Below are 18,242 nucleotides of genomic sequence, written 5' to 3'. Positions count from 1 at the left end.
TGATTCACTCCCACAAAACCACATAAAATCCTGGAGGCCCCTTGTCTAGCACTCCAGGACTTTGGTTTTACATGCCCAGTTTTCTCAGGCACTCTCATGATTATTCTCCTCTACAGCCCCCAGCCTAGAGCCCACTCACTGTCTTGCTTCTCAGTTTGGGAAATCTTTCACCCCTCTTGGATATTTTCCTACTTCAACTTTATCCACTCCCCCATACACCTACAAACACCAGTCATGTCTGCTTTATTGTCCTAAACTAGAGCCTGACAGCTACCTAATATCCCCTCCACACACACCCGCATTGTGCATCTGCCATATGGGTGAGATATGGTGATCCCACCACCACTGCCCCCATAAGTATGCTTTGCCCAGATAACCTAAGCCAATCAACATTCTCCAGTCAAAGGGTCTCAGTCAAGTATGAGCATGAGATGCAATTTGAGTGGGTGAGAATGGACCTGAGCTTTTTCAAGGAACTTCTAGAGGCAAAAAATATTTCTCTATCTCCTTCTAGATAATGTAGAAGTAAAGGCTGGAACTGCTGCAGCCATTTTGCCACCATGAGGAAGTCAGGCTGCTGCTGTATGAAAAGCATAACAGGAAGCTTGAAAGAAACTAGCGTTGGATGACATTGGTGAGCCCTTAAGTCAACCCAACCCAGAAGACCTTCTAGGTACTTGTGCCTTAAATCTATCTCCTATATTGTTTAAGCAATTTGGAAGTGAGATTCTTATAGTTAAAAAAAAAAAAAAAAAAAAAAAAACAAGACTTAGGTGACCCAATGAGGCATCCAGAAATGGCCTAGAACTTAGAAAGGCCTTAATTCTCTCAGGCTGGGATAAGAACAGCCCAGGTCAAGGGAATAACATGAGAAATACTGCCCTAACTGAGGACCTAATTAGACTTCTAAAGGAGTTCAGCCTGAACCTAAAAGAAAGGATGCTTAAGGCCAGGCGTGGTGGCTCACGCCTGTAATCCCAGAACTTTGGGAGGCCGAGACGGGCAGATCACGAGGTCAGGAGATCGAGACCGTCCTGGCTAACACAGTGAAACCCCGTCTCTACTTAAAAAATACAAAAAAATTAGCCGGGCGTGGTGGCGGGCGCCTGTAGTCCCAGCTACTGGGGAGGCTGAGGCAGAAGAATCACGTGAACCCGGGAGGCGGAGCCTGCAGTGAGCCGAGATGGCGCCACTGCACTCCAGTCTGGGCGACAGAGCGAGACTCCGTCTCAAAAAAAAAAAAAAAGGACGCTTAAATGAAGGAACTCATTCATTTGTCCATCCATCCACCACCCACCCACCCATTCACTGATAATTAGAATTCTAGCTCCTTCAGGTCCCTCCATAGCTCGGCACCAGTATCTAGGCTCCATCCTCATGCAAACAGTGCCACTTTGCAAGCCTTAAACAAATGCAGGTGATATCCCTGGCCCCTGGTTTTTAATGGCACTCAACTCCCCTCCCTTCCTTTCCATCTCCACTGCTGCCACTCAAGCCCACACTCTTGCTACCTTAATTCCAGCTCCATCGGGGCAACTTCTTAACAGTCACCCATCCTATCTGCCTTTTGATCATTTGATGCCATAAAGCACGAATTATTCATTTGAGAGCATTCCCTTGATCATTTCAGTCTGCTCAAAAATATATGCTGAGTATAATGAATTTAGATGTCCAGGAATATCAGAAATTTTTTGAAAAAGGAAAGGAAGAAAGTCCTTTCTCTTCAAATTTCCTTTTCCTAAGGTAAGGTATGTCAACAGTCAGATATGTATCCTCCCAGACTTTTTTCAAGGAATAAATATATTTTTTACTTTTCTTGTTCAACAAAGCACAGTATAGCTTTATAAAAGTTACTACACTACAAGAGAGGGGCTGCCCTGAGATCACATAAAAAACCATCCCTACATGATTCCTTAGGGCCACATTTACTCAAAATAATGGAAGTTTAAACTCAACTGCCCTGCTGGGGGAGGGCTCTGAACACAATTGGAACACAACTCCAATTTCGTTGCTGTGATATTTCTGTTGTTACATTCTCGACTGACTTAATGAGTGCATGCTATTGTCTGACACAATGTCACTTTTACTCCAGTTGTAGCCAGAGGCAGCAGAAAATTCACAATATTTTAAATTCCAATAAAACTATCCCGCCTAATGGTCCCGTTTCAGCAACTTTAGAGGGTAGAACACCAGCATCTGAAGCTGCAAATGCGAAAAAAAAGCTTTCCATGGTGTCTTAGAAAGAGTACTCCTCAGAGGGTCCATGGCTGGGTGTGAACTCCTGAGAGTTCCTGGTGCCTTGTTCTCCCAAACCATACACAAAGGAGCTGACTCAAAGGCTTGGCTTAAAATGATGTTAATACCGTGCTGGTTCTGGGAGTAAATATTATATCATAATTTCCAATCTGTTGTAGTCAAGACTATGACTACTAAAGTTCTGTGACCCGTCCCAGAGCAGCCAGGGATGGGTACCAAAGCTGCCAGTCTTGGGTCCTTTCAAGCTAGCTTTCCAATACAGATGGGTGGTCAGGACCGGGTGACCTGAAGACACACTGGCCCAGGTTTGAATCTGGCCTTATCATTTAAGAGTCGTATCATCTTAAGCAATTTACAAGTCTCTGAAGCTTGGTTTGCTCATCTGTAAATGGGCTATAAAACCCACCTGAAAGGGTTTGTGAGGCTATGTGAGCTGCCTGGCAGGTAGCAAGACTCGGTAACTGGTTTCTGTTATTAGTCTATCCCTGGTTGTTAGAGATGTGGCTTCTGCCTTCCAATAAGTAATTTCTGATCTCTTCCCCAGCAACTGCCCAACTCCACTTCCAAAGAAAAAAAAACACAAATCACAAGGAATGGGTGGGCGGCAGAGGGAAGGATTTATTGCCACTAGAAAGGACTCTTACGGACTGACCGGAGGGGAGCTAGCTGAGCAAGTCCTCTGTGGCGCACATGTTGCCAGGAGGCATTACAGAGAACACAGAACATCCTCCTCCCCCGCTAAACTGGCCAAGCTCTCTGCTTCTCACTTTATCCTCAACCTCTTGGGCCTTGGCTGGGTGCCTCTTTGCTGGGAAACACGGATGGTCCGCATAGAAAATGCAGTCTGGATTTGAGCTCGCCTTAGAAGAGCCCTAAATCAGTCTGCCCCAGGGCAATGACATGTTTGTCTCTCTCTCTGTCTTTCACACACACACACGCACATGCACACACACATGCACACGTGCAGATTATACTTTGTGTGCCTTCTGTATGCTTCATATTCTCTGCCTCCCAAATGACAGCTGTAAAATGACAGCTAGTGATAGAAAAATCAAAAGACCCTCTATTACTTTTCTTTACCCTAATAAAGGTCTCAAATTCCCTTCCTAACTGCAGAGGCAGCACTAAAACTAATTTATGGAAATTCCGGATCTGCTGACCATTGGAGTCAAGAAAACAAGTGTTGTTATTGTTGTGTGGGTGTGTTTGCCATCATAATCAACATTTATTCAGGCCTAGGGCAGACGTGTCACTCTGCGATGTATCACCAAGCACATGAATGAATGAATGATGAATCCTGCTGGTTCCTTGTAAAAGGATGCACAAAACACATTTTGTCGAGGTCTTACAGTATAGCTCTACTTGCTTTATCCATTGTTAGAGGTTTCACATTATTATTTTCAAAGAAATCCAAGATTATAACTTTTTAAAAAATCAAACAACACAAAATTGTTGGGATGGACATGTGCAGAATCATATTCCAGCATAGAACTGTTCCCTTACATACTAAAGGCTGGATGAGCCGATGCTGGAAACCTGGTCCTAAAATAGACTAATCAGATTCCTCCCTCCTGGAATATTAAAGCTTGAATGGAAGGTGCCTGTAGCTGAGACATCTTATACCCACAACCCTTGATCAAAGGCATTCCTGTTTACATACCCAGGGTTGCTCAATTCTGGTGTTCGCTGGTGCCATTGATGCTTCCATTGATGCTGTTACTAGTAGTGGGTATAAATTTTGCAATCAACCTGGGCACAGTGGCTCATGCCTGTAATCCCAGGCATGAGAGGCCAAGGTGAGAAGATCGCTTGAGCCCAGGAGTTCAAGACCAGCCTAGGCAACAAATTGAGACCACATCTCTACAAAAAAATTAAAAACTTAGCTGGGCATGGTGGCATGTGCCTGTAGTCGCAGCTACTTGGGAGGGTTAGGCTGGAGGATCCCTTGAGCCCAGGAGTTCAAGGCTGCAGTGAGCTATGATTGCTCCACTGCACTCCAGCCTGGGTGACACAGCGAGATCCTGTCTGAAAAGAAAGCCATAAAAAACAGATTTTACAATCACACAGACAGATGTACAAAAATGTCACATTAGTACTCTCTATCTGATCATAACTCTTAACGTGAGCATCCACACACCCATTAATACTTACATATCATTCCCACAATGAGGTATAAAGTAAAAACATATGCAGTAAAAAAGTGAAAGTGCCCCCCCCACACAAACATCTTCTTGGGGAGTAATGCCATTAACAGGTTAGTGTGTGTCCTCCCAGACATTCTATGCAGCTTCATGTGTGATTTTTAATATTTATTGAGCACCTACTATATGCCAGAAACTGCTTTAGAACTTTTCACTTTCTCTATTTTATCTAATCCTATAATCTCATTGAATTCTTGTAATACTTCTGCAAGGCAAGCATTAATATCCTATTTTTACAAATGAGAAAAGCAAGGTGGGAAGACTTCTATAGTCCAGCTACTCTCACTTATCCTAAAAAGCCATGCAGACCTGTTGTCACCCCTAACTAAATGGCCCTCCGAATGGGGAGAGATGAAGACAGAGCAAAGTTTAACACCATGCTTTGATCTGCTGACTTGATTTTGCCCTGAGTGAGCGGGGGTATTGTGCACAGGAGCAGAAAAACAGGAGGAAGCTTTTTGCCTGTTACCATTTCCTGTTAGCTATCTCAGAGTTGTTGTATAATCTTTTTCCCCCCAAAAAATTTCACTCAGCAAATAAGTCAATAATCAGTGATTACCTGCACTTTCTTTCTCTGACTTCTTCGGTTAGCTCTTCTGCTTATCGAAACAGGTAAGCAGAGAAAAGTATTTAAAAATAATCTCTCTCTCTTTTCCTTAACTATTCTTGCTCATTTTCCTTCCCCACTTCCTTTCTTTCATAAGTGCTAGTAACAGAGAGAGAAGAGTCCAACGCAGGCAGGTCACTTGAGGCCAGGAGTTCAAGACCAGCCTGGCCAACATGGTGAAACCCTGTTTCTACCAAAAATAAAATACAAACATTAGCAGGGTGTGGTGGTGCATGCCTGTAGTCCCAGCTACTTCGGTAGCTGAGGCATGACAATCACTTAAACCCAGGAAATGGAGGTTGCAGTAAGCTGAGATCACACCACTGCACTCCAGCCTGGGTGACAGAGCAAGACTCTGTCTCAAAAAAGAGAAAGCACCGTGGAATGGGAGAGGAGTGTCTAAATATTCTAGCATTTTAGCAATCCTTGGTTTCTTTTTTCTGTCCTCATTACTGGAGTTTTAGCAGCCATTGTAACATACAGGTAACATGCACCTGTAACTATGTGGAAAACATGAGATAGAAATAGGATCTGCAGATGTGAGTCGCACTGGGCAAAGAGGGAGTGTCCTGTAAAACCTCTGAGGTGAAACTCAGGTAAAGTGCATTCATGTTCTTGGTGTGTCAGGAACTAGCTGAGAACCTAGGGCTCATCATGCAACTCTCTGAAGCTCAGCTTTCTTCTTCGTCAGTAGGAACAGTAACTAACCCCTGCCTTACTACCTCTCCCTAGCAGGTTGTTTTGAAAACCCAATGAGATCAGCATGTGAAACTGCTCAGCCAAACTGCAAGGAGCTAGATAATAACCACTGTTACTCCTCAGCTTTTGTCCTGCTATTCCTCAGGCCGAGACTGTAAAATGTAGGCATTTTTTAAACTCAAGCAGCAAGAAATGGCCTTTGAGGTTTCTTTCTTCTTTTATTCTTCAGGTGAAATGAAAGGGAATGAGACATTCAGCATCAAGCCTCAATGTGTGGTGTGTAACAAACACACCCAGCCCCACAGAGGCATCTTCCCTGGGGCAATCTCAGAGTTTGCTCATGGGAGGGGCAAAACTGGAGGAGAAATGACAGCAGGTGTTCTTGCATTGCCATTCTTGTCCAGGCTGATCTGCTCCCCAGACAGAGACAGTGCCATTTCCAGGATTGCCAGGCCAACCCTCCTCTTTCTGGATCAATCACATCCCACTCAATAAGGTATTAACCCTGTGGAGCTTTCTGTACTGCAACGTACCTCCCAGTAAATGGGCTTGGGTTCAATCATTCAGCAGAGATGAGGATGCAGGTAGTACCAATATCAAACAACCTTGAGAAAGACGACATGCAGGTACCAAGGAGAGAGACAATTCCCCTTTAAGAGTCCCCTTTGCTAACTCACCAGTGTTTCTCAGCCCCAGGAGGCCAAGTGGCATTGTAGTTAACATAACCTTGGTCTTTTGGTAGACAAGAGTTGGGGTTCCTCTTTTACTCAATAGCAGAAGTCTCCTGGTCTGAGGCTTGCTCTAATGATGCTCCTTTTTCCCATGAATGAAATGGGAAAATGAGATCTTGGGGTGCTGTAGAGGGATCTTAAAGATTAAGTGCATGGAAAACTCTCAGCACACTGCCTGATGTGTAGAAAGTTTGCTGAAAACGTTAAATTGTGTCTACCAGAAATCCCTTCAGGGACTCCCCAGTTTGATCCCTAGAAAAACCTTGACCTGAACTAGAAGCTGAGATCCTGAATGGATCCTGAATGGGAGTAGCCCTGTTTTACATGATGTAAGAGGAAAAGTTTCACCTGTTTCCCCACACGGGAGGGAGAGAGAAAGGAAAGAGAAGACAGCTGCATGGATGAAGACCTTGCGCAGTGCCGCAACCTCTCCTCAGCGAGCCCCACCAAATCTTCAGGAAAGTCAATGAACTCATGATATCTTGGTCCAAATGCAGGCGGAGCGGTGGTTAAGGCACTGAACTTCACACCCATGCTGATGTGTGTTGGAGCCAAAGTCACAACTGTGAAAGCAGGAAGTGGACACAGAGACAAGTTTGAGGCATAAAGCTCCAGGGACTCTCAGGAATAGGGGAAAGTCTTTGAACCTCCCTACAACCGAGACCATACAACAGGAATACAAATAAGAATTTAGGCTAAGTCTAATTGAATCTCAAAAAAGCAGGTGGCTTCAACTGACAACAGGGTACATCATTATTATCATCATGATCATCACCATCACTGCCATCACCAACATCATCAAATGATATTGTCTGCCTATGGAATGCAAAAAGCTGATTTTAGGCAACCAAAGCTAGGGCCCTGGAAGCTAACACATTCTTAACCAGGGCTGCATTACCTAAGAACTTCTGTTTTTTCACTCACCTGATTGTGGAAATATCAAACTACCTCTACGCTCACTCTTCCCCATCAGTGAGTGTCTGTAAGTTATCCCTTGCCTTTTCCTACTCTTGCCAGCCATTTTTCAGTCCAGCAGCAATGGCTTTTCCTGGATCTGGAAGTCTCTTGGTCTCCCACTTAGGTGGCTCACTATTCCGAAGCCACTTTTCTGCACTGCAGTAAGCCCCCAGTTATAAATTACTTACCTGCTGGCCATCATTTTAATGTAAATGGATTTTAAAAAGCAGCAAAGGAATATATTTTCATTTGGAGTTAAAGCATCCATTTTTTATTTGAGCGTGAGCCTGGTCTAGGAGGGATGGCAGAAGAATGGCTCCAAGGCTAACATGGTTAATGATTATGATGGAGATCCCATGAGCAGCCGATATTTCACTTGCAGCCATCTCGATCTGGGCTTTGCTGGCTGAAGTACTTTCTTTTTTTCACAGCTACTTCCATTAACACCCACCGCCTATGATGGAACCATTATGATAATATCTCTGCTTTCGGCAGCCTCGATTGGTCTTGACACATTATCACCCTAAGAGCTTAGCCACGTCGCACTAAGTCCTATTTATAATAACCCTTGGCAGGAGCCACCAGAATAAAACTTGGTACTTATGAACTACCTTTCATCTGAGGAAATCAGAAAGCTTTACAAGCTTAATTAAGCTTCAGCATCTATCTGACTGATGAGATATGTGGGGCCTTGGAAAGCTGAGGAGGCACAGAATCACTAATTGTGCACTGGATAAATCTCTGGGCGGCAACGAAGAACAGAAATCAACAAAGAAGAACGAGAGTCATCTATTTTAGTGGGAGTGTTTGTTGAGTGAATTTTTTCAGGGTGGGTTGAGACCAACAGTCATAGGTTATTGATGAAGGGGCCATGGAGGGTCTCTAATGAGGTGCCTCTCAATCTAGGAAGGGGGCCTGAGATTTACTTCTTTTGCCAAAAGAAGATTAAGCTAATTCAACACACTCAAGGGCTTTCAAGGACAAAGAAATTGAGCTCCTGAAAGATGTGGTAATCTGCCTGTGGGCACATGGCTGTTGAGCTCACACACTGTTCCCTCTACTTGGCTGAATCTGCCACCCCACCTGTAATCCTCCACTTCCCCTTCAAGACTCATCTTAACATCTACCTCCTCGGTGAAGCCTTCCTGGACTTCCCTGGCAGAATCAGTCACTCCCTATCCTATGCTCCTGCGTGTGCTTTCTATTTCCATAATAGCTACAGCGATTGATATTTATTGAGTCCTTTCTAAGTGCTTAAGGTACATCTCATCCATACAATAATGAGGCAGGTACAGTTACCATCTCCATTCTACAGATGAGTTAAGTGGTCCAGAGAGGCTAAGTGATTTTCCCAAGATGGTACAGCTCATAGGTGCAAGACTCAGCCTGGCTGCAGAGCACATGTTCCAAAACATTAAATCACACTACTTTCCCAGTAGCCCAGTTGTGATGGAAGAGATCTGTTTGTTTATAAGTCAGCCTCCTTCCTTAGTTTGTAAGCTCTGATGTGAAAGGGTGTGTCATTCAGGAGATTTTGGGCTGCAAACAACAGAAACCCCAACTCAGAGTAGCTTAAACCACAGGAAGTTTAGAGGAAGGACATTTCCGAATTGATTAACTTGGGGGCTTGGTGACATCAGCAAGGATCCAGGTTCCTTCCATCTTTCTACTCTGCCTTTCTGATTGTGTGAATGTAGTTCCCCTTGCATTAACATGATTTCCTGAGTTCCAGGCCTCCCATCCAGCCTGAACCATGCAGAAAAGGTGCCATATCTTTCTTGTGTCTCTGTAAGGGTACAGACATCTTTTCCAGAAACCTTCCACTGGGCTTCCCCCATAACATTCACTGGCCAGAATGGTCTCACATGCCTAAGCCTTAACCAGTCACTGCAAGGAATTGAAAGCACCATGACTGGTTTAGCCCAATCAGGATTCAGCATCCCTTAAAGGTTAAAGGCACAGAGGATGAAGGTGCAGACCTGCCAAAAAGGAGGAAGGGAAGGTGGAGGATGAAAAGAAGACAACAAACGTTCCCTGATGCAGGTGTGAAGGAAGATCTGATGCCCAATCACTTATTCCTCAGTCCTTTGGCCTTTACCATTTGGGCAATAAATGTCTGTTGAACTAAATTATAGTAGAGAAATTCATGTCTCCAAATGCCCAGTCCAGAATTCTTACCATCATACTCTGTAACCAGTACTGAAATATGTGTTGGCAACTGCTCTAAAATTTACTAAATTGATTCACCAGTGCTCCAACCTTTAGATTCGAATCTTTAACACTAGTGTCTGCAGGAACCTTTGCAAAGCGGGTCCAAAAGAGAGCTAGGTGGAATAAAGAGAATCGTAAAAATGTGTCTCATCCCAATTTACAAGGTTCGTGTCAACCATGACTTTCTTTCCAGAAACACAATGTGTTCTTAAAAGTGGGACTTGTTCAAGCAGATAGGTTAATTGCATTCAAAGACTACTCTATTTCCTGACCTCCTTCTAGCTCTCCAGTAGGATTTATCTGGAACCAGGCATCAATATACCCACCCTTGACAGCCAAGAATGTGAGAATGAGATCAGTTAAGCAATTTTTGGAAGACCCAGATCATAGTCAAATAGAGATACCAAGAAAAGGAAACTGATCCTCAAGCAGAAATATAATGTACCCTGGGGTAGAAAAGATGGGAAGGAGGGAATGTCTTAGTTCAGGCTTACTATCACAGAGAGCCATTGGCTGGGGTAGTTTAAACAACGAACATTTGGCCGGGTGCAGGGGCTCACACCTGTAATCCCAGCACTCTGAGAGGCCAAAGCGGGTGGATCACTTGAGGCCAGGAGTTTGAGACTAGCCTGGCCAACATGGAGAAACCCCATCTCTACCAAAAATACAAAAAAAAAAAAAAAAAATAGCTGGACGTAATGGTGGTGGCACACACCTGTAATCCCAGCTACTCGAGAGGCTGAGGCAAGAAAATTGGCTGAGGCAAGAAAATCGGTGTAGGTTGTAGTGAGCCGAGATTGTGCCACTGTACTCCAGCCTGGGTGATAGAGCAAGACTCTGCCTCAAAAAAAATTTAGATAGATAGATAGATAGATAGATAGATAGATAGATAGATAGATCGAGCGATCTATATAGATATATAGAGATATATAGATATATATATATAGAGAGAGAGAGATGTTGGGAGGTCCAGGATCAAGGTGCCAGAAGACTGGGTGTCTAGTGAGGCTACTCTTCCTGGCTCATAGGCAGCAGTATTCTTTCTGGGTCCTCACATGATGAAAACAGAGCTGGAGAGCTTACTGGGGTCTCTTTTACAAGGACACTAATCTCATTTATGAGGGCTCTACCCTCACGATTTGATCACCTCCCAAAGGCCCTACCTCCTAATGCCACCATATTGGGAGTTAAGATCTCAACATATGAATTTATGGTGCGGGGAGGAACACAAACATTCAGTCCATAACAGAGATACATACATAATAAAATTATAGCCCAGAGGGTTAGAAAACTCCCCAGGGTCAAACAGTAGTGGCCAATGTAGGAGTCATGCCACTTTCATGGAATATTATACTCATCTCTGACATCTTGTGTCCCCTCTCTTCCTTTTTGCAGAAGCACGTAGAAGGGTACATTTGGACGCTTCTGTCTTTTCCAGGGGCTTATAACTCAGGAGATCCAGAAAAGGGTCAGGATTGAACGAGGCAGAGTAGTGAGAGGAAGTCAGAAGCTGTCTGCCCGAGGCTGGCTGGAGGCTCTGGGCTTTTAACAAGAGTTACACTGGGAACCTTGGTAGAAGCCAGGTGGTCCAGCTCCACGGGGAAGAAATGTTGCAAAATTATCAGGAAAGATACCATTTCAGGCATAAAGCAGGTGCATTGAGCTGGAACACCACCTGTGTTAGGTCTCTCAAGACCAAGTGAGGCTTGGTGGAGGACAGCAACAAGAGAAGGAAGACATCCCCATCTGGGCAATGACACAGTGAAATAGAAAGGAAATAGGAAAAAGAACAACAACAGCTATTCTACAGTGAACACTTAGATGGTCTTTTAAGCACTTTAAATATAAGCACTTATTTAACCATCACAATAATCTATAAGATTTGTTCCTATTAATTACTAGTAATCATGAGATATTGTATATTGTTATCATTTTTGTTAGTAATACTAGTAATACTGTTCTTACTGCATTTTACGGATATATACACCGAAGCACAAAGGGGTTAGGTAACTTACCCAAGGTCACATGCCTGGTAAGTGGCAGGACTGGGTTTTAACGAGACAATCTGGCTTGACAGTTCACATTCTTAACCATTTCACTTGGGAACAAACCCCAGAGACCATATGAAACCAAAATTTCATCTGAGTTGAATCTATTTTGATTTAATGTAATAATTTCTGCACCTGACATTTCCCTAGCAGTTTATCATTTACAAAAGGTTTGGTCCCCATCATTTTGGAATCTCAGCCCTGCCACTTCCTTGCTGCATGACCTCATTCCAGTGACTGGCTAAGCTTCCACTTCCCCATCTGTAAAGTGGGGATAATAATGCTTGTTGGGAGGGTTTCATGAGATAAAGCACACGCAGGGTTTAGCTCCACACCAAGCCCATAATAAGAGCTCGATAAGTGTTTGCTGCCGCTGATGCCGTGCTTATTATTAATATTTCACTTGAGCTGCATGACAACCCTGTGAGTTAGGAAGGATTTATTGACTTATTTCTCAGGTTCTGAAACTGAAACTCATAGAAAGTAAATAACTAGCCCAAGGAACAAGCCAGAAAGCGCTAATGCCAGACTTGGAAAATATTCCAATTCCAAGCCTCCTCCCCTGCTTCCAACCCTCAAATCCACCTCCTCTCTTTCCCCCAGGAGGCACCATTACATGAACCAGATCATTCTTCAAACAGGACTGTGGAAAAGTTTGAAGATATTGGAAGTTCAGGCTCAGGGATAAATTCTAAGGAGTATTAAGAAAGTCATAAAGGTGCAAATGGATTTCTCATCCCCAAGCAACTGCCAGAGGGCAGAAGTGACTGAGGTTACAGATGGTGATTGACTATGCTACCCCATAGAGCCAAAGTGGTTTGACCACAGGTGGCAGGGGAGTGTCCTCAGTCCAGAAAATAAAGGAGAATGGGAGTATTTTCATCTAACAGCTAAACAGAGGCGTGTTTTTAAACCCTGTCTCAAATAATCAAATACCATTCCAAAACTGCATTCCACTTTGAGGAAGAGGCAGTGTTTGTTCCTTTGGTTTTCTGTATTTCTGCACTTCAATTAATTTGTTAAAGTTTCAATTAATGCATCCTGTTCTGGTACATGATGCATTCAGTCCTATGGCTATAGGCAAAGGGCTGCTCAATGATAAAATTAGTCCATCTTATGAGGTGTATGATCTTAGTCAATTTATTTAAGTCTGGGTTTTTTTCATCAGTACCAGCAATATGGTTAGGAGATTCCAGGATTTCTAGTCTCTGGATTTGAAGCCAGCCCTCCCAGAATTAAAATCATGTGCTTCCCCTCACATCTATTATGCAAAACCCTCAACAATATTTTTTCTTTTTAAAATTAGTGGAAGTTCTTTTGTATTCTTTAATCAGCTGAACAATAACTCACAACCATTGGACAAAATTGTTTTGCATTATTTAGTAGTAGGGTGTTTAATAAAAAAAACTTAATACATGCTACTCGCAGAGCTTCATCTCATTAGCATTCTAAAGATGTATTCAGCAAATTGTTGTTGAACACACACTAAGTGCCAGGCATTGTGCCCAGGCAGCCATAAAACAATGGACAAGACAGACTCCCCAGGAAGTTTACAATGGTAGTTACTTACAGCTTTTGTTAGCAGCCAAAAAGACAGAGACCCCCAACTACTTTGGATTTCTCCATATCCTCTAGGACATAGCTTGGTACACAGTAGACATTTAATAGTCTTCCGAGTTTAACTTCAATAATTAATCATCCAGTTAAAAATGTATACTTTTCTCCAATTAGATGATACTCTACTTATGCCCACTAGGTGGCGATCTTGCTTATAGTTTGCCCACGCTGAAAGAGGCTGCCTTTCAAATCAATACGTATATATCCCAGTAGAAGTTAAACCAAAAGACAAACAAATTAAATGTATTGAGTGCTTATTTAGTGTAATGTACTATGTTAGGTGGTATAAGAAATAAAAAGTTAATAAGATATAGTCCCTGCCTGCTAGGGAAAGATGAGGAGGGGCTTACATAGGGCAAAAAAATAAGACCTTTGAATGGATTAATATATTTTGATGTAACCATATGGGAGTCATAGTAATCTCATTATCAGATAAGAGTTATAAAATGGCATGATATAGCCACCATGTGGTTGGGAACAGATTCAACAGTTCAGCCAATATGTACTTAACCACACCAGTGAAAACACTTGACTATCCTGGGTCAGTGCTGGAATACTCCAAATGTTGTTTTTTGATGCCTCTGCTCAGCCATAAACATAAGAGTGTCTGCTTTATCACCCTAGAACGCTCTATATCACCCTCCAAAGAACGTTTTTTCTTTGGAGAATAAAACATAATCAGTGCCAGCTGATGAGGTAGTCCAGTTGAAAACCCCCATGTGCACCTGATGGGAAGATGAAAGGAGACAAAAGATACACACCACGTAACGAAACAGATTTCAAACTCTGGCCTTTGAGAGGTGGATTCCACCATGCCCCTGATCTTGTGTCTACCCTGGGAATCTCAGTGTGGATCTGGGACTCATTCTAATACAGAGAGGTAAGGGAGGGCCGACTGGCATCCAAGAGTTTTCCTAGTAAATGTAACCCAGAGGTGGCTGGAAGATGTGTTGGGGTGAAGAGGTTGTTCATTTTGTTTTGTTTGCTCCTTCACCACCTCCCTCCCCCGCCACCACCACCATTTCTTTTTCCCTTAAATCATAAAAGCAGTAAATCAAATGCAGTATGGGATTGAGGTTTTTTTCCTTTTCATTTGAAAAATCCTTTTAACTGAAAAATCACATTTGGGGAACAAAGTGGTCAAATGACAGTGAATTTCAAACTTGAGAATGCTGACTTGATTTAAAAAAAAAATACTGATCTTTCTTAATGGAGGGAAAATCAAGTGCATGCGGCCAGGAGACCTGAGTTTGACTTTTAGCTTCGTCACTGCTAATTGTGCAATCCTGAGCAACATCCATCCCTTCTCTGTGCCTCAGTTTCCTCATGGACAAAGCGGTATCATTTCTTTCGAAAAGTCGTCCCTGGCTCCCCTCTCCCCAACACGAGGTTGGATGGCTATAATCTCTCTTAGCAACCTGAGAGTCCCACTGGAATGTAAACTCCAGCAGCACTGGGACCCGGATCTGTGGATTTTGCTTCTGGTGAGCAGAACCAGAACCGAGGGGCAGTCGCTGTGTTGAATGGATGCACGAATGAATGGGAGATGGCCTAGGTGTTCGAGGGGCACGTGTACAGCGAGGCTTTGGTCCCTGGGAGTCCCTTGGGAAAGGCAGAGCGGCCAATACTGATTGGTGGTGGTGTGCGTGCTCGGAAAAGGGGGTGTCGGTTCAAAGTTGTTGGCTACAGAGGGTTCCTCTTTTTCGCTAGAATCACATCCTCTGTGGCTCGGAGACATTTCCAGGGATTTACATAAAGCAGCGTGAATCACCCAGACAGAAACTGAGAAAGCGAAGGGACCCTGCCTGATCCTAGCCTGGCGGAGCTCGGAGAGAGGTGGAAATCTGTCTGAAGTTTGCAGGAGACCCGCGCTGCCTAGGCGAAGGGACCCCGCTACCACGACACCCCCGCGAGGGCCCAGGGCGCGTCCCTCCCGCCAGGCCCCAGACTCCCGCTCTGCGCCACCCCCTCCTACGCCCCGGCGCGGGCGCAGCCAGTCCGGCTTCCTCCAGGCCCCTAAGTCCCGGACTGGGTGTGGGACCGCCTCTCCCTCTCGGAAGGAGCCATCGCCGCTTTAAGTGGAAGAGGAGAGGAAGGGGGCGGGGAGCGGAGGCGGAGGAGGGGGAGGGGGGGTCCCCCTCGCTCCCACGTGGTCCAGGCGCCTGTGAATCGCGCCCACCGGAGGGTCTCACAGCGAAATACAAAAGCAGCTGGGAAGCGGCGGAGACGCGAGTTCCCAGCGCCAGGCGGAGCGCCGGACAGAGCCCCGCAGCGCCCCGCGGCCGCGATGGGGCCGAAGCGCCCGAAGCCCCGGAGCCCACAAACTGCCGGGCCCGCCTCGCCGCCGGGACCCGGGTGCCTGGGCTCGGCTTGAAGCGGCGGCGGCGCACCGGCACCGCCGCGGGAGCATGGGCAGGAGGATGCGGGGCGCCGCCGCCACCGCGGGGCTCTGGCTGCTGGCGCTGGGCTCGCTGCTGGCGCTGTGGGGAGGGCTCCTGCCGCCGCGGACCGAGCTGCCCGCCTCCCGGCCGCCCGAAGACCGACTCCCACGGCGCCCGGCCTGGAGCGGCGGCCCCGCGCCCGCGCCCGCGCCTCGCTTCCCTCTGCCCCCGCCCCTGGCGTGGGACGCCCGCGGCAGCTCCCTGAAAACTTTCCGGGCGCTACTCACCCTGGCGGCCGGCGCGGACGGCCCGCCCCGGCAGTCCCCGAGCGAGCGCAGGTGGCACGTGCCAGCCAGGCAGCCCCGGCCGGAGGAGAGCGCCGCGGTGCACGGGGGCGTCTTCTGGAGCCGCGGCCTGGAGGAGCAGGTGCCCCGGGGCTTTTCGGAGGCCCAGGCGGCGGCGTGGCTGGAGGCGGCTCGCGGCGCCCGGGTGGTGGCCCTGGAGCGCGGGGGTTGCGGGCGCAGCTCCAACCGACTGGCCCGCTTTGCCGACGGCACCCGCGCCTGCGTGCGCTACGGCATCAACCCGGAGCAGATTCAGGGCGAGGCCCTGTCCTACTACCTGGCGCGCCTGCTGGGCCTTCAGCGCCACGTGCCGCCGCTGGCACTGGCCCGGGTGGAGGCTCGGGGCGCGCAGTGGGCGCAGGTGCAGGAGGAGCTGCGCGCTGCGCACTGGACCGAGGGCAGCGTGGTGAGCCTGACACGCTGGCTGCCCAACCTCACGGACGTGGTGGTGCCCGCGCCCTGGCGCTCGGAGGACGGTCGTCTGCGCCCCCTCCGGGATGCCGGGGGTGAGTTGGCCAACCTCAGCCAGGCGGAGCTGGTGGACCTAGTACAATGGACCGACTTAATCCTCTTCGACTACCTGACGGCCAATTTCGACCGGCTCGTAAGCAACCTCTTCAGCCTGCAGTGGGACCCGCGCGTCATGCAGCGTGCCACCAGCAACCTGCACCGCGGTCCGGGCGGGGCGCTGGTCTTTCTGGACAATGAGGCGGGCTTGGTGCACGGCTACCGGGTGGCAGGCATGTGGGACAAGTATAACGAGCCGCTGTTGCAGTCAGTGTGCGTGTTCCGCGAGCGGACCGCGCGGCGCGTCCTGGAGCTGCACCGCGGACAGGACGCCGCGGCCCGGCTGCTGCGCCTCTACCGGCGCCACGAGCCTCGCTTCCCCGAGCTGGCCGCGCTCGCTGACCCCCACGCTCAGCTGCTACAGCGCCGCCTCGACTTCCTCGCCAAGCACATTTTGCACTGTAAGGCCAAGTACGGCCGCCGATCTGGGACTTAGTGTCACCGGGAGGAAAAGAGAGAGACCTGGGGCTGCGGTATGGATGATGGAGGGAAGGGCCGTCGCCTCTGCCACTGTCGGAGACCAGCTGGCCAACGCCCACCCGCAAAGGTGTCTAAAAACTTCAGCTCTTTACCCACCTGCCCCTTTCTTTCAGTCCCACGCTGTTTCCTTTCAAAGTTCTGGGAGGACGAACTCACCGAGGCGAGAAGTGTAACATTCTCTCCACCCAGCTTATAAAAGGATTCTTTCCTGTGCCAGCACGGGGATTGGATCCGAAGAAACTGGCTACTGGGGTTTGGCCCCCAAGTGGCTGTCCCTGTGGGAGATGCACCCCATTCTTGGGCCCCCCTCATTCCCTTTCCGAAAAAGGAAAACTTGCGTTTGAGCCGTTGAGCTAATTCTGCAATTTTCTACCAAACACAGCGCTGGTGGCCCCGGAGCAGGGCTGTGACATTGGCTGGTGGAGCCCCCCTTCCTGTGTTCTCCCTTTGTTCCAGCGCCGCGATGGTGAGATCACTGTTCCAAGCAGGGGGACGGCTCCCGATAGGACAGAGAGCAGGACCTCCAGACTCTGGGGAGCCCTGCAGACCTTGACAATTTGCCTGACTCATTCCTGACCTCTTGTCATTTTGGCCTGAAGGCTACAAATTCAGGGTCAGCTGTATGCACTAAGTCAAATAATGAAGTTCTTCCTCCCTCTCGCAACCGACCAAAATTTTGACAATGATGATGTTCACCAGAAGGAAAAAAAATCAGTTTTATGCACTTTATTTTGATTTTAATTTTTTATTAAGAAAAACTTTTTTATTTTACAGAATTTACCTTCTCTGTATATATGTGCATAAAGTGTGGTGTAAATATACTAAACAAACTTATATTTCAATAAAAGGGAGTTTAAAATTTATAATTTAATTCCTGTGGTTTTAACTTGTTTGATGTTTCTGATGCCCCATCTGCTTTCAGAATAAGATTTAGGCTTTCTTTCTTGTGGATGTGCTTTTAAAACAAAGGATGCATATCCATTCCAGTTGTGACTACGGAACTTACAGAATTGAACAAAGATAAGAGCAGACTCCCTGTCCTCACTCAGGTGAATCTTGGTGCTGGAAATTTGAGTTTAGCCTAGAATGTGGGGGGAGATAGGGAGAGAGATGGGAGGAAGGTGTTCTATTTCCTGGCAAATA

The 18,242-nt window shown here is 46.8% G+C and overlaps 2 protein-coding genes across 3 annotated transcripts in view; one reads left to right on the top strand and one right to left on the bottom strand.

Annotated features, from left to right (window-relative positions):
- PAMR1 (peptidase domain containing associated with muscle regeneration 1) overlaps positions 1 to 16,342 on the bottom strand; it is a 193,028-nt gene extending 176,686 nt beyond the window's left edge. Inside the window, exons 1-2 of one of the 2 annotated variants that reach the window (XM_055281918.2) lie at positions 15,996 to 16,014; positions 3,917 to 4,281 (exon numbers count right to left, since the gene is read on the bottom strand). The gene's annotated coding sequence lies outside the window, so the exon portion shown is untranslated. Of the gene's footprint in view, positions 1 to 3,916; positions 4,282 to 15,995 lie in introns of both variants that reach the window. The other variant, XM_063640981.1, reaches the window with a different exon arrangement.
- On the top strand, positions 15,466 to 17,970 carry FJX1 (four-jointed box kinase 1). The gene has a single exon (XM_055281921.2). It carries the CDS (start codon positions 15,736 to 15,738, stop codon positions 17,053 to 17,055), a length of 1,320 nt encoding a protein of 439 aa, XP_055137896.1. The 5' UTR covers positions 15,466 to 15,735; the 3' UTR covers positions 17,056 to 17,970.
- The last annotated feature ends 272 nt before the right edge of the window (positions 17,971 to 18,242 follow it).

This window comes from Symphalangus syndactylus, chromosome 6 (genome assembly GCF_028878055.3).
Source record: "Symphalangus syndactylus isolate Jambi chromosome 6, NHGRI_mSymSyn1-v2.1_pri, whole genome shotgun sequence".
Classification (NCBI taxonomy): domain Eukaryota; kingdom Metazoa; phylum Chordata; class Mammalia; order Primates; family Hylobatidae; genus Symphalangus; species Symphalangus syndactylus.
Note: the sequence above shows the minus strand (reverse complement) of the source record. Positions and strands in the feature narration are given on the sequence as shown.

What these genes read in the sequence shown, in the direction of transcription:
- FJX1 (XM_055281921.2), top strand. Translation starts at nt 15,736, where the DNA reads ATGGGCAGGAGGATGCGGGGCGCCGCCGCCACCGCGGGGCTCTGGCTG.